Genomic DNA, 27,003 nt, shown 5'->3' with positions numbered 1-27,003 from the left:
GGCACAGCCAGGACGGGGGTGGGGGGAGGCTTATGGGACAGCTGGGCGGGGCCGGGGAGGGCAGGGCCGCGCGGAAGTCCTGACCTGCATGTGGCGCCGGCCGGAGGCTGGGGTGTTGCTGCCAACAGTGGGCGGGGCAGCGGGGCAGCGAGGCGGGGGCACCCTCACCTGTCCGTGTGTGGGGATCAGCCTGGGCTCCGTGGCCTCCGCTTGCACCGGACGTGGACCCAGGCTACCGGTGGGCAAGAAAGAGGACTGAGCCCAGGCACGCACGGCTGGCCAGGTAGGGCACCTGAAGTGCAGATCCGCCAGGCCCGCTGCCGGCCTTGAATACGCGCTGCTAGGCAGTTTCCAAGAAGACGGGATCTGTCATAAGAGGGGAGGTAGGGCTTGGGTGCCAGATGTCGGGTTGGGTGCAGTCTCACAGGAGAGCCACGGTGAGAGGGCGCAGAGCGGCCCCTGTGTTGGCGGGGCTAAGAGTTTGCGGTATAGGGTCGGGGTGATGTGTGCCTTTCTCTGTGGTCTCCTCACTCCAGAGCAAGGGGCTCTGCTTCCCCCCTCCCCTCACTGCACTCCCTGCCTTCCCCAGCACCACCTGGGGTGTGGTCATGTCGAGGCAGGGAAGGCCCAGGGAAGGGGCTCATTCAGGGGCAGGGGCCACTCTGCAGGGATGCTGGACCTGACAGCAATGCAGTGCTTCGGAACTCCCCTGGGCTGGGTTTCTAACCAGTGGGATGGAAGGGCCTTTCCTTCCTGGGGTGCATTTGGGGGAACTAGATACGTCATGAATGTCAGCCCTGAAAATGGAGGCTGCGCTACATCCATTCTTGGAAAGAAAAATCAGGCCCTTCCAGCCCAGGTGACTCAGAAAGTCAGTCAGCAATGTTCGGGGTCCCCAGTTTAGGCTTTCAATTAGAGCTGAGCGGCTCAGGAGGCCAGATCCCTGTCCGTGGCTCCAGGAGTAGGCTTTCTGCTGGGGGACAGGATCCTCACAAACACCTGTGTCTTTGTGGGTCACTCCCCTCTGACAAGCAGGGAGGCAGGGTGCAGTTGTGGGAAATCGTGTTTCCATGAGGAGAGGGCCACCAAGTGGTGGGGGCACAGGAGACAGTGATAAAGAGTCCCGCAGCCTTTCTGGAATCAAAAAACTGGCAAATGTGAAAAAGTGCATAATTTGTTTTATTGAACAGGCTGCTTATGTACGTTTGGAGGGCCAGGTTCAAGGACTCTGCATCCCTCCAGGACAATAGCCTCAAGAGAAGAACAGACAGAGCAGGAAGAGATGTGGGGTTTCTCCCAGGAATGAGGCAGAACAGGGATTTCTGCAGATTTGCAAGGAGACCCCGACCGCTGAGCACGGGGTTACAACCCCACGTGACCCTTGTCGTGTTTGGCTTGGGCTCTGGGTCTGGCCTGATCATGTATTCTTCCAGCTGAGTTCCAGAAATTCAGAGGGTAGACTTAGAGAGGCTGCGTTTGGAACCCGGTGTGGAGAGGGAGGGTCCTTTATCCTGAGTCCCCTCAGCCTAATCACTGTAGCTGAGTTCAAACACCACCCAGGCCCCCAGGGTGGCCGTGGAGGGAGAGCAAGCCTGGCAGGTGACCCAGGGGTCCCACTGCTGTGCCCCTCCCTTATCTTTGTTCCCTTTCACCCCGGAAGGTGTGATTGTCTCATGTCATGGTGACAAGCCATCTCTCTTCTCTGTCAGGTGGGATCCCCACCCCCACTCAGCCTTCTTTCTGCATGGATGCTGAAGGACCAGGCTCACTTGAAGTTCTGAGTTTGAGCAGTAAGGTGGAAACAAAGAAACCAATGGAAACAAAGAAACAAGTCATTGTGGCAAAGCTCCCCACCACAGAGAAGCTGCCCTGAGTGGAAGGGAGGGTGTGGGCATGCCCATTTGTTTCGTGTCTCCCAGTGCTCTTCGCTTTCTTATTGCAGACCTGCATGGTTACAACAAAATGATCTGCAAAACTGAAAATATTTAGTCTCTGGCTTTTACAGAAAAGGCTGACCAGCCTCTGGTTCCCGTACCGGTCAACTGATTGGAGTACCTTTCCAGTTTGGAAACATCTGGGCAGGCCCAGGTTTGCAAAATTCTTTAAGAGTAGTTATGGAGCTTTGCTTCTAAACATTTTTATGGCTGTATACTTCTGAGCTGAGGTTGTGCTGTGTAATTCTGAGCCGGGATTTTCTCAAACTGTTTCTTATTTCTTATACCGGACACCCCTAAATTCCAAGGGGAATGGGATGTTAAGGAAGCCATGGAGTTTAGGAAAAAGATACAAATTTCATTTCCATTTAAGCATCGATGTATCTCCATCCTAGGCAGTATCGGTTCTGTGGTATTGATAGGGGAACTAAATAGCAACCAAATTTATAGAAAATAGTGGGTCATTGGGTACACAAGTTCTTCTTTTCAACATTTTTGTAGTGTTTGCAGTTTAAGATGACCGTTCCTGAGAAACAGGCAGCCTCTTAGAATGAAATAGCATTTTCCCTGGACCATACTCAATTTTTATTTCGTGGACAGCAGGAAGGGCAATCACACATCCAACACTTGGGGACCTCAAAGATAAAACGTAACTTTCTGAGAGCACACTCCCCCCGTCTCCCTCTGCTCTTTTCACTGTCCCATTGTCCCTGAAGTCTCTTTCATATCTTCTGTTCATGACTCCAGTAACTATTCCTTCTCGTCCCTCAGCTGGTAAGTTTACTTTTCTACTTTGACCAAGCAAACTGAAGCCAAGAGAAAAGAACTTTCACCAGCAACTCCCAGCACATCCGCTCGCCTTCTGATGTCTGTGACCTCACTCTCGCTGCCCCACCTCTTATTACAGGTGACATCGAAAGCCAGGTCATCCAAAAGTCACCAGGGGGCCCATCCATACAATCTTCTCCGGGCTGTCACTCCCACATCCATCCTCTCTGTCACTACCTCATCTATTTTGTTCTACTGCTAGTTGGCTCCTATCAGTATATAAAAGTCCATCCTCTTAAAAGAAACAAACAGCACTCCTTGACTCTAATTGGCCCCCACCAATTGCCACCCCATGTCTTTGCAGCAAATCTTTAATGAGTCGTTTAAACTCACTGTCTGCATATTCTCTTGAGCCATTCCCTTTTGCACCCACTCTGGCTTTTCCCCTGATCCCTCGCTCTATGGAAACTGCTCTGTCAAGGCCATCAGTGACCCCACGTTGCTAAATATAGTGGTCAGTTTTTAGTCTTCATCATGCATGGCCCTTTGGCAGCATTTGACCCGGCTCTTCCATTTCTCCTCCCCCGTGTTCCTGCTTCACTTGGCCTCCAGCCCATCGCTCTGCTTTCGATCCACTGGCTGGTCTTTTGCCAACGTCTCCTCTTTTTTCCAAATATTTACTGCGAATGTGCCTCGGAGTTGGGTCCTGGGTCTCTCCTCTATCTCACTGCTATACTTTTGGTAGAAGCAACCAGAATTGGAAATTGACATGCCATCAATTTCTCGATTTGTCCAAAACTCCCTGATTGGCCTTTTCCATTTGGAACTCTCTCCCTGATACTCATATTCTTTTTCTTTCATTCATCTTGCTTTCACATTCTTACGTATGTTCTACTGTGTAAATTACTTTTCCAAATTTTGAATCAGTCCATACATATCATGTGAAATGCTCAGATCTCTATTATTTCCACTAAGATGCTTATTCTACCTTAGAACCTTTCTGCATTTCTGTATTTATGTCAATAAAGTGAATAGCATTTCTACAAGCCTCATAGTTAAACAGTGTGTTTGTTTGGGGCTATTATGTAACATGAAATAATGATACATCAACATAGTCCTTTTTCATTTAATTTTATGTAACACCAAGATGAGGATTTTGCACTGAAGACTCTTTCGTTGAAATTTTACCTACGTTACGGACAGTCAGTTTTTGTGAAAGCCCTCATTTCTCCCCTTTTCTGATATATTTTCCATTTGGCTATTATAACATATACCTTGGCATGAAATAAAATTCCAAATCCATTCACATAATAAAATTAATACATTTAAATTATATTTTTTAATGTTAAAAAGAAAGAAAAAAAAAACCAGACTCCTCTACCTATTAGGCATTTCTGTGGCAATATCTAATAGACTCCTTAATCATGATATTGAAGAACTGAGCTGATTCCAGCCCCTTTCCACCTGCTCAGCCCCATTTTGTCCCGTCTCCTGTGGATGGAGAGGACATCCATGCCATTTTCCAGGTCCAGATGTTGGAACCATGTTCTTTCTCTCTCTTTCTCTTACACACACACAGACAGCAAATCCAGCTTGTTAGAAAATTCTGGCTACTCTGAATTCATTAACCACGTACTCCCTGTTCCCCGCCCTCCTAGGAGCCACCTTCAGCCCCTTGTTGGACACAAAATAGCCTACTACTTCCATCTTTGCTTTTCTACAATCTCATCCACACAGAGTCAGAGGGAGCCTATAAAAGCATACATTTGAGGGGGTGGGTGTAGCTCAGTGATACAGTGCATGCTCAGCATGCATGAGATCCTGGGTTCAAACCTCAGCACCTTCACTAAAATAAATAAATTAACCTCCTCCCAAGAAAACCCAAAACAAAAGCATAAATTGGACATCACCCATCCCATCAAAACTCACTAAAATGGTCACCATTCCATTAGGAGCCAAAGTCGTCCCAAGGTCTTCGAGGACCCGGCTTGCTCTGCCTCTCCGCCCACACTCTCCCCATCACTCTGGGGGCCTCTGGCTCCGGCTCTTCCTTCTTCCTCCGGATCTATTCTGCTTCAAGTTCATTACTCCTTGAGATCTGCCAGGATTGCCTTATTCCCTCCTGCCTGCCTCCCACCCCACCACCATCACCTGACTTTGCTCATATCACTCTTATTTTTCCCCAAGCTCTTGCTACCCCCATCATGTTGCCTGTTTTCTCTGCTAAAACTCTGAGCCCCCAGTGATGGGGAGTCGTGTCTATTTTGTTGACTAATAAAGCCCAAGAGCCTTGGGAATGGGTATAGTTACTAGATTCCCATAAGTAGTAGGAGCTTATACAGATTTGCTGAATGAATGCAGAGGTCCTGGTCCAATTCGATGGAGCAATTCTGTGTCCTGCTCAAAGATTAACTCTCCTTTCCTCCTGAGAGAGGGTGACCACTACCTTGGTGATCAAAGGCAAGATCTATTTTCTTTATGCTGTTAACCTTAGGCGGGGAGACTGGGGGATCTTCATTTATATTTTAAAATTTGATTCACTCTGCAGTTTGTCTCCTGTCTATGTATCCTTTTGAGAAACCGTTTATGAGTGATCATTCCTCCATCAGATTGAACAGGATCCAGGGGGAAGTACAAAGCCTGTCCCATTGGCCATCCTGTGTGTCATGTCCTGTGACCCAGTGGATGCTCAGCACGTAAGTGAACCAACAGGAGTGAGTGAAGTGATGGGAACATCTCATTATTGTGGTGGCTGCACTCTGTCCAATGCCTTGAGATTTGGGGAAGGGTTTACAATTGCGGAGGCGAGATGTCAGGTCCTCTGTGCTCTTCCTGATTGCCCTGGCCTTACCCATTCCCCCAGCCCCTCTGGGCAGCCAAGCCCAGGAGCGGGGCCACCGGCGATTGTGCTGATCAATAATCCACCTCACCCAAAGTCCGGGGGTAAGAGCGGCCAGCACAACTGGTTGTAGACACTGAAGTCAGGTCCTTGGAGGAATTCCCCACTGAACAATGTTTTGGACCTTTTATTTTTCTCTATAGCCTCCAGCTGAAGAAACAGATTGCCTTAGGTACATGAAAGGTGAGGACACCTACTATCCCCATGGAGCCAAGGTGGTGCTGGGAGTCTGCTGTTTGTACAGCCGTTGGGCTCGTGTTGCTTTGGGCATCCCTGTGCCTGAATTCCTGCAGTACACTCGGTGGTAAGAACGGGGGTGCCTGGCAGGGAGGTAAGCGGGTCGGGGGACTACACAGCTGAGGAGACGTTAACCTGGGGTGAGCTGGAGCCGGCTGATGCATGGAATCTCGGTGCAGGGAACTCTCCAAACTCAGAGAGGTTCCCACTCCCGCAGGGTCCCTTTGATCAGGGTGCTAGGCTGTCAGCACTGCAGGGTCCCTGTGAGGGTCATGGTGCCTTCAGGCAGTGGGAAGTGAGGGGTCCAGTGGCAATTAAATTAACTGTGCACCCAAAGCCAACCCCCGTCTCTTTCAGCCTGTTTCCTAATCTGCAAAACTGGAATGATGTTAACCATCCCGCAGGTGTGTTGATGGGCTGGGACACACTAGACAGCCAGGAGCTGGAATTCCTCTGTGCCCTGATTGTTATCCTTCCTTCACACTATTTACTCTCACAAGTTCAGTCTCTCTGTCTCTCTCTCATTCACTTGTAACTTTCTCTCCTGCTCTGGTTTCATTTGATTCCCACCCTCCTCCCAATCCCCAGATGAGTGAAATTAATTTCTGTGTGTCAGTTCCAAATTCCCGGGAAAGATTCTCTGTCCCCTCTGGATTGGTTGTCCAACCCATCAGTTGCAGTCAGAGCAGTGAGTCCCTCTGTGACCAGAGGAGGGGCTCTGCCCAGCCCCCCAGCCACCATTGTGGGAGCACATAGCTCTCCGAGGAGGAGGTACTGGCTGTGACTTGGTGTCACTAAGTGTGAATTTATCTCTCCTCTTGCCCCACCTTCATCCTCCTAAACAAAGATGAAAATTAAACACTCCCGAGATTTGTGTCATGGAACACTCAGGGTGGGGGCTAAGAGGGCTGGATTCCCTGCTGAGTGTAAGGGGCTACAGTGACTCCACAATGAGAGCCTGTAAAGGAAACAGCACCGGCCCCACCGGACCCTTAGGGTGCTGAGTCTGCGTGACATTGAGCCAGGCTTCTGACCACAGCTCAGGGGTCTGGTCCGACCGGTTAGTCTTTGAAACCAACCAGCTGTGGATTCCTCAATCCCTCCCTGAGGTTTTACCTGAACCACGAGCTTCTGTATCTCTGAAGACAGATGATGAGGACCCTTCACGTAAGGCATTTGCACAGCCCTGTGCGGGAATTTGTGCTGCACGGTCTGCCCGACGAGCTGACCAAAGTTCGTATTTCACTGATCTTAGAAATAGTCTGGTTTCCTGATGCACTGTTTCACTGAACAAGCAACAGAAGCCACCTCTGGCTGATAAAAGCAAAAAAGGGACTTAAAGAAAAGATACTGGGAGGGTGCATGGAGTGTCCCAGACCAGAGCCGACCCGGGGGCCGTAGGAGATGTTGGGGAGCCCCAGGCACCAGGCTGCGCAGGGTGCTACCGGGCCCCCTGCTCCCCCAGCAGGGACCCCCCTCCTCCTGACACTCCACCTCACTGCAGGTTCATGTCCCGGCAGGGCCAGGTCACACTGAAGCCACCAGCACACACCTCAATGGGGGAGTTGGCCCCTTCTCAGCTGAGGGCGTGCCTGGTGTGGGGAGAGGCCCAGTTAGAGGAAGGCGGTTCCCCTACTGTTCCGAGTTAATGCACAAGTCAGTGCCCATCACTCAGGAGAGCCGGGCTGGTCCGACCTCATTGTGGTGACTAGGCCATCTGAGTTCACGTATTATTTTTAGGTTGGAAGGCCCAAGAGGGAGAAAAAGTGGAGGTTCTAGTACTTATTTTGTATTTCCCATGTACCAGGTGCGGTAAGCAAGCCACTTCAGACAAGGCCCATAATAACCACATTAATAGGCCACGGAGAAAGTCATGCAGTCAGGCCTCTGCAGCCCCGAAACCCGTGTCCTCATCAGTTCCGTAGTTACCAGTGGAAGTTGTAGGGATTTATGGGACTGTGTGCTCCTGTGGGGGCTGGGATGTGTGTGTTTAAATCCACATCTTCAGAAACTCGGCCAGAACCACAGCCACTGATTGTCTGCATGGAGGCAGAGGAGAGGAGGCTTCCAGCCTCTGGTCCAGCTCGTGTGGAGCTCAGAAGTTGCTCCTTCTGTCCTGAAAACAACACCAGAGCTGAGGGAGCTGCAAACCCACTGCTCTTCTTAGATCCACAAGAAAACTGAGGGGGAAAGCTGCTCCCAACCCAGAGAGGCAGCCGGGCAGGCTTGGAGAGTCACAGCTCCCAGGGCAGAACCCGCTTTTGTAAGAACCCCGGGGGCAGGCAGATTTAACAGGTCCCTGAGGCCAGCTGGAGGCTCAGCGTGGGGAAGTCCGAGTGTGACAACTCCAGGGGGCCAGTCACAGGGGCCCCCTGCTCTTTTTCATGCATTTTACATCCAGGACCGTATCCTGTTCTCAGAGTGAAGATCATAGGAAAACTCCTCATGGTTCCTGCCAGGAAAGGAAAAAATAGCTCTATTGAAATACACCCAGAACATTCTCTTCCATTGTGGGGGGTTGTGTTTTGTTTTTTTTTTTATGAGAATTTATTTTACCAGAGCCTAACCTACCTGGGGGAAGGGAAATACCTTCTGTGTCACCCAAATTGGGGTGGGGGAAAGAGACACACTTGTGGAGGTCACAGCTCAGGGCACAGGCTCAATGAGAACTAATCACAGGACTACAGAAGCCCTGCTCTATCCCGCTCCCCCAACACCTTACCTCCATGTCAGTAGAGCCCCTGTGTAATAACAGGAATAAAATTAAAAGAAGTAAATGTCTCAGGAGTGTCTAGGGAAAACCCAAAGACAGCGGGGAGATGAAAACAAGGACACACGGGTGGCTTTAGCCTCTCGCACGAATAGCTGTAGCAAACTACACACAGCCCAGCCCCAGTAGATAAACAGAAAACCTCACAGAAGAAACTATTTATTTTGGTTCTCTTACCCAGTGCATTCCATGGTGCATCCTCGCCTAGAACTGAGTGGAAGCAAGTCCATCTCAGAAGGGACATACCTGAAGAGAAATGGCTTTCCAGACTCTGAAGGGCAGAGAAAGCACCAGCCTGGGTTAGAGAAAGGTGAGGGGTGGGGTAGGGTGTGGGCTGCATTCTTCCCCAAATAAGGAACCTTCCTGAGGCCAGCACAGTGGGAGGGAGGGCCATAGGGTGGAAGCAGCCGGACTTCTTCCCGAGAAGTGATAGGATGCCTCCAAGGGACCATTCAGGTGCCCAAACTGTGTCCTGATGGTGGGAGCCTGTCGGTCTGCCTCAGAGCCCAGGACTGAGGTGGGCGCACAGCAGGCCGGTCTTACTTGGCCGGATCAATTTCACTTCTCCGAAACCCTGTGTAAAACATGAAGCGTGGACGACCTGGTGAGCACAGCTCTGCCCTCAAGACCGGTTTCAACTCCTCTCTTCCCAGAGAACAGCATCTCTGAGCCCGTCCTGGGTGACCTCACAGAGATCACCCTAGTGGCCCAGGCTAGTGACCGGGAACATGTACCTTCCTGCAGCCAACCCCAGACGTCCACTGATGCATCATATACTGACAAAGATGTGAGTTCCTGTGCATTGGTCTAACAGCAGAGACTCTGCCACAGGCCCAAGAGGTGGTGTGTGGGACAAGCAGGGGTGCAGGAGTGTACGCAGTGCAAAGGTGTAAGTGGTGGCAGGGGTGCAGGGGCTGTGGAGGGTGCAGGCAGTTCAGGGGATGCGGGGGTGCAGGCAGTGCGGAAGTGCAGAGAGTGGCAGGGGTGCAGAGGTACAGGGAGTGTAGGGGTGCAGGAAGGTGCTCAGGCACGTGGCCAGGGTCAGAAGGCAAGTGCACATCCTCGCAGTCAGCCTGACCCCGGGAGATTGGTGCAATGGTCTGGGTTGGCGGAGGGGTCGGAGGGGGCGGCGACGGCGGTGGGTGGGAGGCTGCCCGGGCAAGCCGGTCGATGTCTTCTCTTCCCTGCAGCCTGGCCTGGGGGGGCGTTGGCCGCCGGAGATTCGCCAGATGTTGGACTCCAGTTAAGCTTTCTCCTGGGTGGTGGGGCGGTTAGGTCGGGGGCGGTGGCAGCGGCAAGGGGGCGGAGCGGGGCTGCCCCTGGCGAACTGATGGAATAGTTGCCTTCTCCCGGCTGCCGGGCCTGGGAGCGGCCTCTGCTGCCCCAGGTCGCCTCACACACCTGTCCCACTCAGCTTGCTTAGTGGGGAGTGGAGGCGGTGCGGTTAAGGTGCAGGGCCCACGGGGATAGGGGGGCTGCCGCACGGAAGCCGGTCAATTCGCTCCGCTCTCCCCCGCGGCGGAGCCAGGGGCGGCTTCTGCTGCCGTAGAGGCGGGACGCCGGTCTCCAGGTGAGCTTGGTCCTGGGAGGCGGCGGCGGCGGCGGCGGCGGCGGCTGGGGGTTTGGGTCCGTTCCAGGGAGCTGCTCCATTTCTTCTCTCCCCCGCGGCCTGGCTTGGGGGCGACCTCTGCCGCCAGAGATTTGCCTGAGGTCCGACTCCAGGTGAGCTTGCTCCTGGGAGATGGGTGCGGTGCAGTCAGGGGGCTGGGAAGGTGGTGGCTGCGGGGATAGGGAGGCTGCCCCGGGGGAGCTTGAGGATTAGCTCCCATGTCTGTGCCGCGTGGCCTGCAGGCGGCCTCTGTTGCGCCAGGTCCCGGGATAACCCTTTCCCACTTTGCCTGTTGGGGGCGGGAGGCAGGGTAGTCAGGGTGCACGGGTGGCGGGGGTCGGGGGCCTGCAGCGGGGGAGCGGGCACATTTGCTCCCATCTTCCCCGCGGCTTGTCCTGGGGGCGGTGTCTCTTGCCCTGGGTTAAGAGACACGTGTATCCTAGTCAGCCTGGCCCCAGGAGGCGGGCGTGTTACGTTGGGGGTGGTGGCAGCAGCGGCAGGTTTTCCCATGGAGCCGGTCCATTTGCTCCCATTTCTCCCCATGGTTTGCCCTGGGGGCGGTCCCTGTTGTCCCTAGTTCGCCGGAAGTCCATTTCCAGGTCAGCCTGCTCCCTAGAGGCGGCCACCGTGAGGTCAGGGGGCAGGAGCGGTGGCTGCTGTGGGGGTAGGGGGCTGCCTGGGGAGCTGGTGGATTGGCTCCCGTCTCCCCGATGGCCTGGTGTGGGAGTGGCCTCTCCTGCCTCAGATCACCAGACACACCTGTCCCATTTAGCCTGCTGGGGGAGGGGCGCCCTGGGAAGTGCCTTTAAAGTGTGGGGGAGGCGACAGCAGGGGTAGAGGACCTGCAGCGCGGAGCCTGTCAATTTGCTCTCCTCTTCCCCACGGCCAAACCTGGGGGCGTACTCTGCTGCCCAAGAAGCCAGATGCCCGTCTTCAGGTCAGCTTGCTCCTGGGAGGCGGGCGCGATGCTGTCGAGGGGCAGAGGCAGCTGCGACGGCCGGCTGCCCCGCCTAATGGGGCCACTTCTTCTCCTCTCCCCTGACCTGGCCTGGGGACGGCCTCTCCCGCCCAAGATTAGCCTGAAACCCCACACCCGGTCAGGTTGCTCCTGGGAGGTGGGCGCGGTGACATCAGGGGTTGGAGAGGAGGGGGGTCTGCCCCTGGCGGGCTGGAGGATAAGCTCCCATCTCTCTGGAGGCCTGACGTGGGGGTGGCCTCTGCTGCCCCTCATTCCCGGGTCACCCTTCTCCAGGACATATTGCCCCGGGGGTGCTGTAGGGTGCGGGGGCGGCGGGTTGTTGGCGGGGGTATGGAGCTTGCCTCTTGGGAGCTGGTGGTTTAGATCCCATTTCCCCCGCAGCTTGGCCTGGGGGCAGCCTCTGTTGCCCCAGGTCGCAAAGCACTGTTTCCCTGACAGCTTAACCACCGGAAATGGGCAGGATGTGCTGAGGGGGCGGAGGCAGCCGCCAAGGCAGCGACGGAGGGGGCTGTCCCTGGCCAGCCGGTCAATTTTTTCCCATCTGAACATTTGCTGCCCCAGTTTCGCAGGACGCCCTTCTCCAGTTTATCCTTCTCCTGGGAGGTGGGCTCAGTGCATGCAGCCCAAGGTCTGGGCTCTCCCCTGGGGAGGGGCAGAACTCTCTTCTTCTTCTTTGACTTTAACCACTTTGAAGTGGTTACTGGCCCCAATTCTTAATTCTGAGAAAGTGTAGCCTGTGTTACGGAGGAGCTGCTGGACAGTGAGGTTTCTGGGTGGGTTTTCACATCAGCTGATGCCCCAGGCAGGCAGGAAATCTATTACTTAGAGCTTCTTAGTCTGGAGTTGGGGGATGGCCCCGCCATCCTCACCATGCTTTTTAAAAATGTGTTACTCCCCTCTTTTTCCTAGGTGACATTTTAGGTTATTGGGTCCCAGATTGCTGGCACACTCATCCCTGTTCTCAAACATCTTTTAAACTTGGGTGAAGTGATAAGTTGGGGAAGAAGATGATTTACTGAAAGGTAAGAATACTTAAATTTGCATTAAAGCTACATTCTGTCAATCTTTCTCAAATGATTTTTCTCTGATTCTAAATCCATGACCTAGTGAATGTTGTACTCCTGTGTAAATCATTGATCTTCACATCACACTTGTTGAGTGGTCAACGAGATTTTTTATTTAGATTATTCCTGAAAGGAAAAGCTCAGGCTTTTGAGAATTCCTTGTCTGATGTCACCCAGGCAGTCACAGTAGAAGACAGAGCTGATATAAAAATCCCTCAGCTGCCTGAACTGCAAAGCTTCTGGGATTACTGATCCCTGAAATGCAGGTGACTCTTGGTGATAATCTGGGGGATGGTTTACATGATCAGATTCTTCCAGTCCTGTAAATGTGTTCCATGGCCCCAGCCCCGGGAGAGCTGGTCATAAGGGCCATATCGTGAGGGGTGGGATGGGAAGGCAAGGTCTAAGAGCTGGCATCACTGAGATTCCACACTCGCTAAACACAGACCCCAGAGCCTAATTGTTGTCACGTTCTGTTCTGGATTTGAGAGTGTGTTCAGACATGATTCTTGCCCTTCAGGGGTCACTGCCTGGGTGGAAGTAACCTTTACATAAATCTGGGGAGGATGACAATTAAGTAGATGGGCTGTTATGATTCTCAGTGTGCCCAGGCTCGCTCTTCCAGGCACTCGTGGGACTAACGAGAGTCATGTTATTCACTCATACACTGATTTATTACCCTTGAATTGATCATTTGTCCCACAGTAAGTGAAACAAGCGATGAGGAACCTGAGTTTTGTCCCCTTTCCTAGCACTGATTGTATCTGTCAGTCAGGCGCCCTGAGTATGCATTGTGAAATGGTGGTATTTCTTGCCCAATGGGACTGCACTGTCAGTTCTGAGAATCAGGGGATACACGTGGGTAGGACAGCACACTGACACACATGGCACCCCCCCCACCCCATGAGACAGCATTGTCGATGCTCAGGTGACCCGATGTAGACCGCGGTGCTAAACTTGAGCATGTTTAGTGATCTTGGTGGCTATGAAAATACAGACTGCCGGTCCCTACTTCTGGAGACACTGAGGGTGTGCACCCCAGAATTCTGCACTTTAAGAAGCACTTTAACTAATTCTGATGAAGATGATCTGAGTGTCCCACTGAGAAACACTGGTGTGCGATGCACCAGTATTGAGGATTCTCAGGGAGCGATGTCTTTTCAGGATGGTCCAAGGGCCCTCACGAGACTTTTGCCTTGGGTGTAATTGTATGTGTTCGAAAGTGATGTCTCTCACTTCCAGTGCTTGTCAGCATGCTCTGTGCAGGGATTTGCTCTCAGCAGGTATCAAAAGCTATAAGTCTTCAGGTCACCGAGCTAGAGTGTGAGCGATCTTTTATTTTGGTTTTCTTTATTGCAATGCAGAGTCTCCCGAGAAGAGATTCAGACTGAACAGCTTTGTGTCGGACTTTGGAAGACCGCTGGTGCCCAAGGGGTTCTCTGGCAGCACAATGACGAATCTAGGTCCCTCTTTCACTGCTACGTCAATGAAGTGGACCGCTTGGACAAGGCCAAAGCTGGTATCCCAACCATAGCCCTTGACAGTGATGTTCGGCTCCAGGAAGCCATCAGATGCAGCAGGTGGCCAGAGGAGGAGCCGAACGGGCTCATGAAATGTGACACCCCCAGCTTCATCAACACGGACCAGAGCTCTTCCTTTGGGGAAGATGATCTCCTGATTTTGGAACCACATATTGTTCTAGAAAATAAGCCAGTTGCCCAGACCTCACACAAAGACTTGAATTGGAAATGTGCTTTGTCAAGTGTTTCTCTGAAGATGTGAAGTCTGTCTTTGTATGGCAGGAAGTCCCCTTTCACAAAATTGTATGTGTTTGTGTCTGAGAGAGAGAAATGGAGACAGACAGAAAGACGGAGACAGAAGAGAGCCCCCTCAGAAGAGAGCTAGTTAAGGTGAGTTTTTGTGCCTTAGTTTTTGTGCCATTTGGGGTTTTGGGGGGAACAAAGTATTTACACTGTCTCATTCTCCTCGTTGGAAACCTTGGCCCCGTCCTCAGTGTCAGCGGCCTTGAACGTGGGTTGCCATGGTGCGTTTCATCTGGCGCTGCCAGTTCCACGCTCTGCCTTTAGCACGTTGCTTTGCCTCCCAGGGCTGCCACCCTTTAAACTGTAAGGTGAGGAGTCTGGAGTAGATGATCCATCCCAGCTCTGCTGTTTTGCAAATTTCTGATTTCGTATTCTGATGAGGCTGGGATACACCCAGAGCAGTATAAACCAGGCCCTACCTCCTGTCTCTTGCTGGGGCATCCCTCAGGTCTGTGCCTTCTACTCAAGCCTTTACTGAGCCCAGCTTTTGTCAGGAGCCCAGGTGCCTACCGGGATGGCAGGAGACCTGTCTCTCCTGGTCACGGTGGCAGACATTTCTATTGGTTGTGCTGAAACAGCTCTTCTGAGATCCTCCGGCCACCCTTGCTCCAACCTGAGGACAGACCTACCGTTCCTTTCCTAGGAGGAGGATCAATCCATGGTGCATTTTATGACAATCCTGTCCCCAGGAATGCACGGAAGGTTATCAGCTGAGTGAGGGGAAGTGCCTCTGTGTCTCTGTGTCCCTGTATCTCTGTCTGCTCACAGTGCCCTGCCACCGGCTACTGAACAAGAAAAGTGCTATTCACCATGCTGTGTCTTTTGCAGATGTGTAGGTGATGGTCTTGTGGCTCATGTGTGGGCTTTGTGCTGGGATGGTGAAGGGCTTATAAATACCTCATCAACATGTATTCGAGATGGCCTGGTGCCACACAGACTTGATTCATGAAGGCATCAAGCCTGCACACTGGTTTGGAAACAACTTGGTTTTGATCAGTCACACTGCATGCATGACTCACTGCTGATCTCTGGGTGGTTTTTTCATTTTAGATTTATTCACCCAGTGTCTTGCTTAAGCTGAAAAATACATTTATTTCACTAGAATATTCTCAGATTCTTTGTTTTCACACATCCAGTTGTTTAATTCCTTTAAAAATCATTTTGTGTTTAAAATGCCTCCTAATATCTATCATCTCTAGGTTCCCAGTGGCCTGAGCCATGCACCAGATTTGATGCAGGAACTGTTCCACCAAAAGAAATCCCTTTGCCATAATATCTTTTGAGGAAAATATTATTCTTTAAGGCTCTAACAGTAAATCGTAGAACAAAGCATGGAACATTTATTGTAGTTAATACATGTTCATGCAAAAAGAAATGATATTTTCATTAAACAATGTTGATTTTAATAACTTTTACTAATGTGAATATTATTACTCATAATTTAAGTAACCAAATAAAACCACAGTTATTTATTATGAAGTTTGAAAACTATTTACACTGTCTCTCAAATAGAGGTAGCTTTATTAGAAGACTGAAGGGTATTTAAAAGATGGAAAAATACTCATGATGACACCATCATTTTTATTAACTAAATATCAAGAACTGTGCAGGGTTAAGATTTAACCCTCTGCAAGCTGTCAAGTTAGCATGAGGTAGTTTGTGGATGCTGCCAGAAGACAGGAGACTCCCCCAGGTTCAGAGACAAAGAACTTCTTGCCAGCACAGCAGGCAGCTTGGGGTTCATGTTCATGTTGGTTCCTGAGTTTCTTTCCTTTTGCTGTTGTAACAAAGGACCACAGACTCAGTGGCTTAAAGCAATACACATTCATCATCTCACTGTTCTATTGTGCAGAAGTGCAAAGTCATTGTCAGTGGGCTAAAACCAACGTGTGGCCAAGGCTACGTTCCACACCGAGGCTCCAGGGAGGGATTCGTCTTCCTACCTTTCCCAGCTTGCAGAGGTGTTCACACTCCTTGGCCCAGGGCCCTGTGTCACTGTGACCTCTGCTGCCACTTTACATCTCTGTCTCTGACTATATAGATATAAAGGAAGAGTCTTCTACATCTGGTATGGACCCTTTTTCCTAAATGGACATTGTATCTCTATTTATGTGCAGATTAAAACCCCTTCCCTCCAGGGTGTGGTGGCATCAGCTCACAAGATTACCACTCTGGGCTTTAAGTGTCCTCTTTGTATTGTCAACTGGGAACTTCTCTTTCCATAGTTAGCTCTGTGTTACATTTGTTGTTGTATTTTACCCGGCATTACTGAAAGTTTTACTTAAAAGCGATCCTAATTAGCTCTGTTTACCTGTTTCCTGAGCTGAAAGCTTCAGTTCTAGAGTATCTGTTTGATTTCTCTTAAAAATACATTCCAGTATATTTCTCTGGTGAAAGTCTTTACCCTGTTGTCTATTCTCCCATAATTTCCTTATTTTCTTGAATATATTAAAAGTATTTTATAGCCTTTATTGGTAACTCTGAAGCCTACATCACCTGGGGGTTTGCATCCTTTGTCTAATGTTTCTTATTCTCATATTATCCGTTATATAGTCTTGACATGTTGCATGTCTTGAAATTCTTTATTACATGGCAGACATTGCAAATGAAAAATCCATATGTTATTTTCCGTGAGAGGTTTTCTACCTTCCTGTTAGGCAAACAGGGTGAGGGACTGATCATGTCGCTCCAATCAGGCGCTGAGGTGGATCAGGACTGAAGTGCCTTTTTTCTTAAAACAGCTTTGAGGTATACTTGGCAAAGTAATTTTCACACGTATAAAGTGTACAGCTAATACGTTTTGACATAAGTATATCCCCAAGAAACCATGACCACATTCAAGAGAGTGAACATACCCATCACCCACAAAGCTTCTCTCCTGCCATTTGTTGTCCCTCCCTCCCTCCCCATCTCTTCCCCTGGAAACCATTGATCTGCTTTCCATCACAACATATTGGTCTGCATTTTCAAGATCCTTGTATGAATGGATTAATGCAGTATCTACTCTATGTTGTCTGACTTCTTTCATTCAGTGTAATTATTTTGAGAGTCATCTGTGTTGCTGTATTAATAGCTTATTTTTCTTATAGCAGAGTATTGTTTAGTGCTGAGTTTTTACTGAAGAGTTTGTTGTGAGCAGTGTTTGGATAGACCATCATTTGTTTCTCCATTTACTTTTTGATGGATGCATGGGTTATTTACAACTTGAGCTATTATAAATAAAATTGCAGTGAATATTTGGTTACAAGTCTTTATATGGACATATGCTTTTCTTTTCTAAAGCACCAGATGAGGAATATCTGGGTTATATGGTAGATAGGTATTTACCTTTTTTAAAGAAACTGTAAAAGACTTTTCCAAAATGATTGTACTATTGTAAATTCCTTGTGGTGTGTATCAGCTCTGGTTGCTCTACTTCCTTACCAGCACTTTGTAAGGTCGGTCTTTCTAATCGCATTCATTCTTGTATGTATGTGTACTAGTATCTCACTTTGGTTTTTAAAAGCATTTCTCTGATGATTAATGGCATCTTTAATCAGCATCTTTTCATATGCTTATTATCCATCTGGATATCTTTACTGAAGTGTGTTTTCTGGCCTCATTCATTCATTCAGGTGTTTGCATTATTATTGAGTTTTGACACCACTTTATTCTGGATCAGATACAAAGAGAGACCTTTATCAGATATATGATCTGCAAATAGCTTCTGTCTATGGCTTGTCTTTTCATTTGCTTAGCAGTGTTTAGAACAGCTTTGAAGAGTCTTCATTTTGATAAAGTTCACTCTATCAGTTTCTTTTTAAAATACATTATACTTTTGGTGTCATAGCAAAGAAATTTTTGCCAAACCCAAGGTCATAAAGCTTAAGCCTATGCTTTTTCTCCTAGCTGTTTTATAGTTTTAGATTTCCTATTAAGATCTATGATCCATTGTGACTTAATTTTTGTATATTTTGTGAGGTGTGGATCAAAGTTCATTTTTTTTTTTTTTTTTGCATTTCACTATCTAATTCTTCCAGCACTACTTGTTGAAAAGATCCTTCCTCCACTGCATCCTTTTTGAGAATCAATTGTCTATATAAGTGTTGGTTTAGTTCTGAACATTCTATTCTGCTCCATTATTCTATTTTCCTGTTTTACACCAACACCATACTTTCTGAATACTGTAGTTAAAAAAAAAAAAAAAAAAGGCTGAAAATCAGATAGTGCAAGTCTTCCAACTTTGTTTTTCTTGTTCAAAATTGTTTTGGATATTTGGGATCCTTTGAATTTTTATATGAATTTTAGAATCAGTTTTAAAATTCCTTACATCCTGTTCTGCCAAATTTCCACCCATGTCTTTGGCCATCTCCAAAGCCACATTTTCTGAAGAAGTCTCTCTAGATCCCAGGTGAAAGGAATTTCTGTTTCATCTGTGCTCCAATCACATTTGATAATATTTGATTACATTTATTCATATTTGGCTGGATGTACTTTGTGATCTTTCCTGCCATATAGTAAATCTCTCAAGATTTGGAATCTTGACTTGGTTCCCTCTGTCTGCTGAGAAAACTAGTTCTATGCTTTGCAGGAGTGAGCCCTGCAGTAAGAGGTATCTGCAGCACACATCTAGCTCACTGCTTGCATATCGTCAAGGAATCCTGCAGATTTAGAATTGTTTATTGATTGTTTTCTCCAAGATGGCTCAGCCTTTTTTATTTCTATTGCTACTGCTGCAGTTTCAAAGGAAAATGGGCTAATTATTTTCCAAATAACAAAACATACTGTAATTGAGCTGTGACGCAAATTATGTGCTGCTGTTTCTTAACAACCTGCTTAGTGTTCACAGGTACCTTCACTCATGGAACTTTTGGGAGAATGTCATATCCTCAGAGATAGCAATGCTGTCTTTGGCAACCTGAGCGGTAGTATCTGAACTCACTCCTGCTGTTTTTCCAGTGCCCCCTCTAGCCCTCCTCCAGCCCTCCATGGGGGGCCTGCAGTTCTTCCCTCGAAAATCCTGTTGCTTCTCAGGAAGAATTCCCTATGAAACATATTCATGTCCTTCTTGTGGGGACATTCAGTCCAGAGACCTGACAGCAGGGGAAAATGTTTAGACTGCTTTTGGTAGAACGTAAATTCTTCCATACTTGTTAGAAGCAAATCCAATGAGGAAACTGTGTTGGCATCTAACAAATCAGGATAAATGTCTGATGAGGAAGATCAGCTTCCCCATCCCACTCAAGTGTCATGTTGATGTGACGCTCACCTTGGCTAACATTTTCTCCTGTGAGCAACGTGAAGTTCAAGACGTTATGAATGGCTTTTTGTTTTTCTTCCTTAGTCTTTCCACATTCACTGTGTCTGGTGATATTATATGAATCCTGCTTATTTTCAGCCCAGCACTAAGCTTTTTAAAAGGATCACGTGTTTAAAAGGCTAGTGGACAATTTGTTAGAAGATTGAAATCCTTAGACTTTGGTCCTAGAGTTGAATCTTGGTTACTGGTGAATGAGAATTCCCGTTAAAATTTTAAATTCAGTGATATAAAGTTTTAAAAATAGTTAAATATTAGTCAATTTCATTAAACACTATAGCAGTTATTTACTTTTAAGCCTGTCTCTGGGGCAATTTTGCAATGATTCCCTCCCTTTATTGATTCCCTCTTTATCAGAATCCTTGAGAGGTCCCTGTCATCATTGTCAGTATCATCATCATCATCACCACCATCATGGAACTGATTCCTCTGGGAGATTCTAGGAAAATAAAGAGCTGGACGGGGTTATGTGCAGGTCAGTGTGTGCATATACAGTAAGAACAGTTGTCAGACATTAGATTCAAGATACCCATTCCATTTAGAGAAGAATGTGGTCATGAAATCCTGATGTGCTGAATGAAGGAAGCGATGGGAACAGGGTAGTCAATGGAAAGGAGGAGGAAGTGAGCGAAGCGGGGAGCATAGGTCCTTGGTTAGGTGATCAGCACATTGGTGAGAATGAGGGGAGTGTGATGGCAGAATCATGTCCCTCCCCGGCCACAGGGTAGCCACCTGTGACATGTTACTGTACATGGCAAAATGCATGACAGATATTTTAGGACAAAAATCTTAGAGGATTTCTGTCTTCTAAATTGTCTATCAGTTAGCATTTTAAACCCATGATACATTATTAAAGATTAGTGCAGGGGGACAAATAAAAAGGATTCATATAATCTCACCAGACATACTGAATGTAGAAAGGCTAAGGAAGAAAAACAAAAAGTCATTCATATGTGCCTTGAACCATAAAATGCTCATGAGAGGAAATGTTACACAAGGTGAGTGTCACAGCCACATCCATAATGCCTGAATGGGATGGGACAAGGGGATCCTGAGATGAGACAATAGGGTGAGTAGCCTGGATTGTCCAGGTGGGCCGAATGTAATCACAGGGGTCCTTGAAATGGAGGACATTTCCCAGCTGAGTTTAAAATCAGAGGGAGTTGTAGCCATAGAGCAATGTTCAGAAAGGCTGCTGACCATGAAAATGGAGGAAGTCGTGGGGCACAAGCTAAGGAAGGTGGGTGACCTCTGGAAACTGGAAAAAAACAGCAACAACAAGGAAACATTCTCTTCTAGACCCTCTAGAAGGAAGGAACCCTGCTGCTACCTTGAATTTAGCCCAATGAGAACTGTGTTGGATCTCTGACCTCCACAGCCATAAGCTGATAAATCTGTGCTGGTTTAAGCTCTTAAGCTTATGGAAATTTCTTACATTGGTAAGAGGAAAATAACATAGTGAGCCGTAGTGTAACGGATTAAAGGTATAGGATGGGGTGTGGAGAGGATTCTGACATTTACAACTAAAAAACAACCAGGTGAAGTGGGAAGGTGTTTTAAGGAAGACCTACCTGGCATGGCTGTTAAGCAGACTGGAGCGAGGGGAGCATTGGAGTTAGATGAATCAATTAAATCTCTACCAGAAAAATAAGGAATAAAATGTAACAGGGCTTCAGTGATAGTGGATGTAGGAATGGAAATGGGCAGAGAGACATAAATATTACTTTGAAATTAGCTACAGGTTTGATGACTGCATGTTGGGGAGACTTAGCCGATGTGTGGACTGAATGTTTGCAACCCCTCAAAATCCATATGTCGAAACCCCATCTACCAGGGTGATGGTATTGGGAGGTGGGGCCTTTGGGAGGTGATTAGTAGGATAAAATGAGGTCATGAGAGTAGAGCCCTCATGAATGGGATTAGAATTCTTATACAAGCCCCCAGAGTGCTTGCTTCTCTCTGCTCTCTGGGATATGAAGATATTGGGAAGACAGCCATCTTCGAGCTGGCAATCCTCTCAAGGATACATTGACCTTGAAAGTCTCAGCCTCCAAACCATAAGGAATATGCTGGTTGTTTAAGCCACCCGACCCACGGTAATTTGTTACAGCATCCCAGACTGACGAAGACAGTGGAGAATGCCTCTGAGTTTGGCACTGATTGCCTGGAGAATGCTGAAACCCAGGGAAGTGGGCAGCACAGACGTTTACTCATTTAATCCTGCCAACACAGTAGGAGATAGAGTCTACATATTCCTCGCTACTTAAAAGGTAAGGAAAAAGAGGCACAAATAATAACAACGACAACAAAAACAACAATAATTTGTCCAAGATTCACACAGAACCCCCTGGAGGCAGAGTGAGAATTTATACTCAGGCAGGCTGGCCCCAGAGCCCCTGCTCATAACTAATAAGTCAGATCACCTTGCTTATGTGGATCAGTTTTTTTCAACTGTGATATGAGGGTACTGTGTCCAGTAACTTATAATTTCAAAATACTTCACTGTAACGGAATCATTAGCCACAGGCCTTACAAACCACAGAAACCTACACATAGAAAAATAACTCTTTAGATCAAGATAACCAATAACGTTTTTAAATATTATACCTGCTGGGCCTTTGCAATAAAATGTCTTTTTATAATTCTGTCTGGCTACATAATAACTTCATAATCCTGCATGTTGCTGGTGGCTCCATGTTGGACAGCACGGGCCTAGAAATTTTAAATTACTTGCCCAGACTCGCCCAGGAAGCTCGTGGTGGGATCCGAGCTATAGTCTGGGACTTTTCCTTCCTATCCAATAAGTCCCTCATGGAAGTTTAGAAGCTTCTCCTTTGGTGCCCAGCTGTCTATCCGTACTTATAACATCTTGTCAGGTGTTCCAGCCTGCTCCTGAACATCAGCCAGAACCCACTTCTGCTCTATTTTGTCCAGGTAATACCTTCTAGCAACTTCCATTGCCTTCTTGGCATCAGTTCTTACCTGGAAGGGTAGTGGCTAGAGGTGGAAATGTGTCCACATGACAGGTTTTTCATAAACATAGCAGGAGTGGTCAAGAGAATAAAACGTCAGGAAGATGAGTAGAAGCAGGTCATTTAATATACCAAATGGGTACTTTCAATGTCTGTGTTTCCGAGTCCAGGCTTGTTCTGCTCGTGCATTACAGGCCAATAAATCAGGAGACCAGGTTTTGGGGGCAAGAAATAGCGACTTTAATTTGGAAAGCCAGCTGAGAAATGGTAGAATAATGTCCTGGGGAACCATCACCCCAAGTCAGATTTCAGGCTCTTCTTATATTAAAAATGGGAAGTGGGAATGCTTGGTTGTTGCAAACTTGGTGTATGAATTCTTTGTTGTTAGAATCCTTTGTTCTTGCAGCTCTTCACCTGGGTCACATCCGTGTAAACCTCCAACAAACAAATGTTGTTTTTTATTCTGTAACTTGTTATCTTTATGTGAATAGAAAAGTGTTAATATCCTTCAAAGTCAGAGCCTTGAGAATAGGGTCTCCTGTATATTTCAGGCTCTAGGCAACATTGTTTTACAAAAGGTGCAGAACCAACAAGACTAAGCCTAGGAAACAGGGCACAGGGTTAAAGTCATAGGAACAGATCTAATATGGAGTCAGATTTTTTCTTTCCTATTTCAGTAGTGCCATGGAGAAGGCAGTTTGGGCAGCTTTTTTAGGGTCCTGGAGGCTTTCTCTCTCAGGCTCTGTGTGCCTCTGTTGAAAATCCTTCATAGCTATCTGGCCTGCTGGAAAACCACTCCGCCTGTTTTGCCCTGAAGATGTGTTCTGTTTATAACTGATCTTTACTTCTTGGAAAACAACTCAATAAAAACTCAGTTGGTTTTCCACCAGCCATGGGCAGGGGTGAGGAATAGCACTAAATTATTTTATGAAAAATAATAAAAGAAGTCTTAAAACAGCACTGGGCACATAGGAGAGAGTCAATGAATGCTTCCTGGCTGAAATCAAAAGTGATGGCTCAGTGATTCCATGGCTGCTGTATTTGCTGAGCTTGCTACTCCTTTGCTCAATTACACATTTTTTTTAACTGAAAAAGAAATACATGCATGTGGTTAAAAAATTTCAAACAGAGCACAAAAATACACAAGTGAAAGAAGTTTTCCCTCATCCTCTCTTCTTTCAGCCCTCCCTGGAGATGCCACTGTTTACAATCCTTTGTGTGTTTTCCAGATATGCTATGCACATTCCGACCTATGTATGTAAATTCCTTTAAAGTATTACTTATTTTTAACTTAAAGGGATTTAAATCCTCAAGTGTCTTCTGCCCTGGTAATAGAAAAGAACAAATCTGACTCCATATTAGATCTGTTCCTTTGACTTAACCCTGTGCTCTGTCTCCTAGGCTTCATCTTGCTTGTAAAACAATGTTGCCTAGAGCCTAAAATATACAGGAGAGCCTATTTTGAATGCTCTGTCCTTTAAGGATTTTTAACACTTTTCCATTCATATAAAGATAACAAGTTACATAATAGAAAATAACGTTTGTTTTGTTGGAGGTTTACAGGGCTCTGACCCAGGCAGATAGCTGCAAGAACAAAGGATTCTAACAACAAAGAATTACTACATCAAGAAGATTGCAAAAACCAAGCTCGTAGGAAAGGAGACTGAAATCTGACTTGGGGAGATGGTTTTCCAGGACATTAGTTTGCCATCTAGGTCTACAGAAAGTTGCTATTCCATGCCCCAACACCTGGTCTCCCAACTTACTGGCCTGTCCTGCATTAAGGAGAATGAATTTGGACTCGGTAACACTCCTATCTTCCTAGCAAGCTGGGCACTGGAATTGAGGGCAGCTATCCCACACCCAGGGACATACTGTGTGCCCTTGATGGTTCCCCGAGGGTGGGGAGTGGTTTACCCAGGCAGGATGGGGACTATGCACCAAAACTCAGGCAGTATGCTCCTTTTGGGATCTGACCTTGTACCTCCCGCTCCCCGCCAGCACAACACCTGGGACAGTGGAGGTAAGGCAGAGATCTTGCCTGCCTGTGTCCCAGCGTGTAAAAGGGGAATATGTACTCTTTCCAAGGTAGTTCTGAGCGACAATACCTGCGGGTGCTTGGTTCCCAGAGCAAAAGGAAACCCAGCTCCACTTTGGGGCAACGGGTGTGATACCCGTAGGGGTCCTGCAGAGGCCTTGGGTGGAGGGCTGGGCCAGGGAGGTAAAATATGAGCTGCGGGCCTTGAAGGGTTAGAGAAGTGTGCAGAGGCAGGACTGCTGCCTCCTTCAGGATGCCCCCAGAGTTAAAACTATTTCTCTCCATCACTGCTACTCTCCTCCACCCTCCAGATCCCTGCCTTCTCTCTGCTCCTCCTGTCCATGTCTCTCCCTCCACTTTTCCCCTTCTCCCATCCTCCTCCCATCTTCTCCGTCCCTCGCTTCCCCACCTTCTCTTGCAGAACCCAGAGAGGATCGCTGGCCCTCCTGCGCATGCGCAGTCTGTGCCAGCTGGACCGAGGGTTGGAAGCTGCAACTCCGAACCGGTCATCAGCCCCAAAGGCTTCTCAGCTCTTTCGCCCGGTAGGACTTTGGCTCCTGCCCTGGCGCCTCGGCCACAGCTGTCCAGGGCCAAGTGTGCACCTGCCGCCTCTCGCCCCAGCCGGGCTCCCCTCAGTCCGCGGCTGGCGTCCCCTTCCCCTCTCCCGCCCGCGAGTCCTCTCCTCCCGAGCTGCCTCTCATCGGGCGCCGGCCCGTCCCCGCCCCTAGGCGGGCTGTGTCCCGGGCGGGCGGGGTCTGCGGACCTGGACGGGGGCGGGCGCCTGGGGCTGGGGCTGGCCTCCGAGAGGGGCTACAGCCCGCGTCCCCCCCCCCCGGCTTTCCCTGCCCCGCGACCCCTGGGCTGCCCTCGTCTCCCTTCCCCTCTCCCTGGGGGCCAGCTCAGTGGTGTGGGCGCTGCTCCCCGGGCTGAGAGCCTCCGGCTGTGAACCCCAGCTTCTCCTGGTGGAGTCGGGAAAAGGGAGCGTCAGTGCTGAGCGAGCTTCCGTCTCCTCCCTCAGTGTTTCTGCCCCAGGAAGTACCTTGAACACTTTCACGTGTTATGATGGCGGTGCTTGATGATGTCACTGTTTTTATAGTGATAGGGATTACAGTGTTGAAAGCAAGGCTTGATTCAGTTAAAAATGAGCTGAAGGCATGAGGCTGTGACATCCTCCATCTTTCCCTCTCCCAGGGTGAAACGTGTGACCGTCGATCTTAAAAAGATAGTTACAGTCCCTAACTAGCCCAGCCCAGCTAGGGTCTGTTAAGAGGAACAGCACCACCAGAGGCGTTGGAGACTCAGGGACATTGCAGTCCTAAAGAGCTCCTGGCAAAATTTGGTTTGTTTTGGTTTTTTGGTTCTTCTTAAATTGTGGGGCAGACTAGTTGTATAGAGGGAAAAATAATTGTCAAGAAATATTTTTTCATTTAACGTCTCTATTGTGATATTGTTCACACACCATGAAGTCCACCCACTTAAATGCTACAATTCAGCAGCTTTAGCATATTCACAGTGGTGCAACCATTAATATTCCAGAACGTTTTCATCACTTCAGAAAGACCAGTGGAAATGATTGACCTATACACACCTTCCCAGTGCTGGTTCTAAAGAAGATTCTTGGTTGTTCCTGACCATAAATTATCTTGTTACCCATAAAAAATCTGGTAGGAAATCTAAACAGAATTGTATTGAATCAGTCTATCAAAGCAAGAAGAATTAATGTCTTTATGGCATAAATTTCTTCTACCCATGAAAATATCTCGGACCCTATATTTTCATATTTCCAGAGCCTGGCCCATGGGAAGTCCTCATTAATTGTTGGGTTTGTGAATGATGAGATTCTATACATCGTTAGTTGCAAACTGAAGCCTTTCACAGAAGAGAAAAGAAACTCAATGAAGCCAAGTGACTCTCTGATGGTCAGAAAGAGTGACAGCCAGTGCTGGAGTGATCCAGTGGACTTGGTGTTTGTAACCAGAATTCTCCAGCACCTACAGCTAATGGGATCAGAGTATTCTTTTATTTTTTCTAAATGGCGTTGCTTTTATTTTTACATATTTTTTAAAATTATTTTTTATTGAAGTGTAGTCAATTTAGAATGTTAGTTTCAGATGTACAGCAGAGATTCAGTTATAAACATATGCATATGTATCTATATATCTTTTAGATTGTTTTTAGTACAACTCATTACAAGAAATTGAATATAGTTCCCTGTGCTATATAGTAGGTCCTTGTCATTTATTTTATATTTATTAACGTGTATCTGTTAATCCCCCTTTTCCTGCCTGCTAACCACAGTTTGCTTTCTATGTCCATGAGTCTATTTCTAGCATCACCGTTTTTGCTAGTAATATATGCTGGTTGGCTGCTTTCAGTTTCATTAATTCCACCTTATCTGTGGGCATTTTCCTTCTGGTGGGCCTGTGTGTGGTTTGCTCACGTGATATAAGAGTTGTGTATTTGGGAGAACCCCAGGCCTCGTGTAGTGCCTGGTACAGAGTGCCCACTGAGCTGATGCTTGAACTGGGAAAAAAAACAAAGTAAATGTTGGAATTTCCACTATGGTTGAGACTTCCAGGTTTCTATAACCTGTTTATCCCACCTTAATGTTGGC

At 47.9% G+C, this 27,003-nt stretch overlaps 1 protein-coding gene across 24 annotated transcripts; it reads left to right on the top strand.

Annotated features, from left to right (window-relative positions):
- The first annotated feature begins 54 nt into the window (after window positions 1-54).
- LOC141577998 (uncharacterized) lies at window positions 55-26,595 on the top strand. Of its 24 annotated transcripts, none has more exons than XM_074366413.1 (17): window positions 56-283; window positions 1,710-1,790; window positions 2,006-2,088; window positions 2,706-2,841; window positions 5,312-5,398; window positions 5,745-5,905; window positions 6,196-6,242; window positions 8,790-8,918; window positions 9,262-9,395; window positions 9,799-9,850; window positions 10,137-10,330; window positions 11,134-11,154; window positions 11,635-11,824; window positions 12,106-12,218; window positions 13,625-14,170; window positions 21,490-21,649; window positions 24,701-26,595. In XM_074366413.1, the coding sequence occupies exons 4-14, from the start codon at window positions 2,800-2,802 to the stop codon at window positions 12,180-12,182; spliced, it is 1,134 nt and encodes a 377-aa protein (XP_074222514.1). In that variant the 5' UTR covers window positions 56-283; window positions 1,710-1,790; window positions 2,006-2,088; window positions 2,706-2,799; the 3' UTR covers window positions 12,183-12,218; window positions 13,625-14,170; window positions 21,490-21,649; window positions 24,701-26,595. The 24 variants fall into 24 exon arrangements, with proteins under 24 accessions (XP_074222523.1, XP_074222514.1, XP_074222513.1 ...); XM_074366412.1 differs by having other exon boundaries at window positions 1,710-1,795; XM_074366407.1 differs by having other exon boundaries at window positions 1,710-2,088; window positions 24,701-24,931; window positions 25,343-26,595.
- The last annotated feature ends 408 nt before the right edge of the window (window positions 26,596-27,003 follow it).

This window comes from Camelus bactrianus, chromosome 6 (assembly GCF_048773025.1).
Source record: "Camelus bactrianus isolate YW-2024 breed Bactrian camel chromosome 6, ASM4877302v1, whole genome shotgun sequence".
Lineage (NCBI taxonomy): Eukaryota > Metazoa > Chordata > Mammalia > Artiodactyla > Camelidae > Camelus > Camelus bactrianus.
This window is presented reverse-complemented; position numbering and strand designations above follow the sequence as displayed.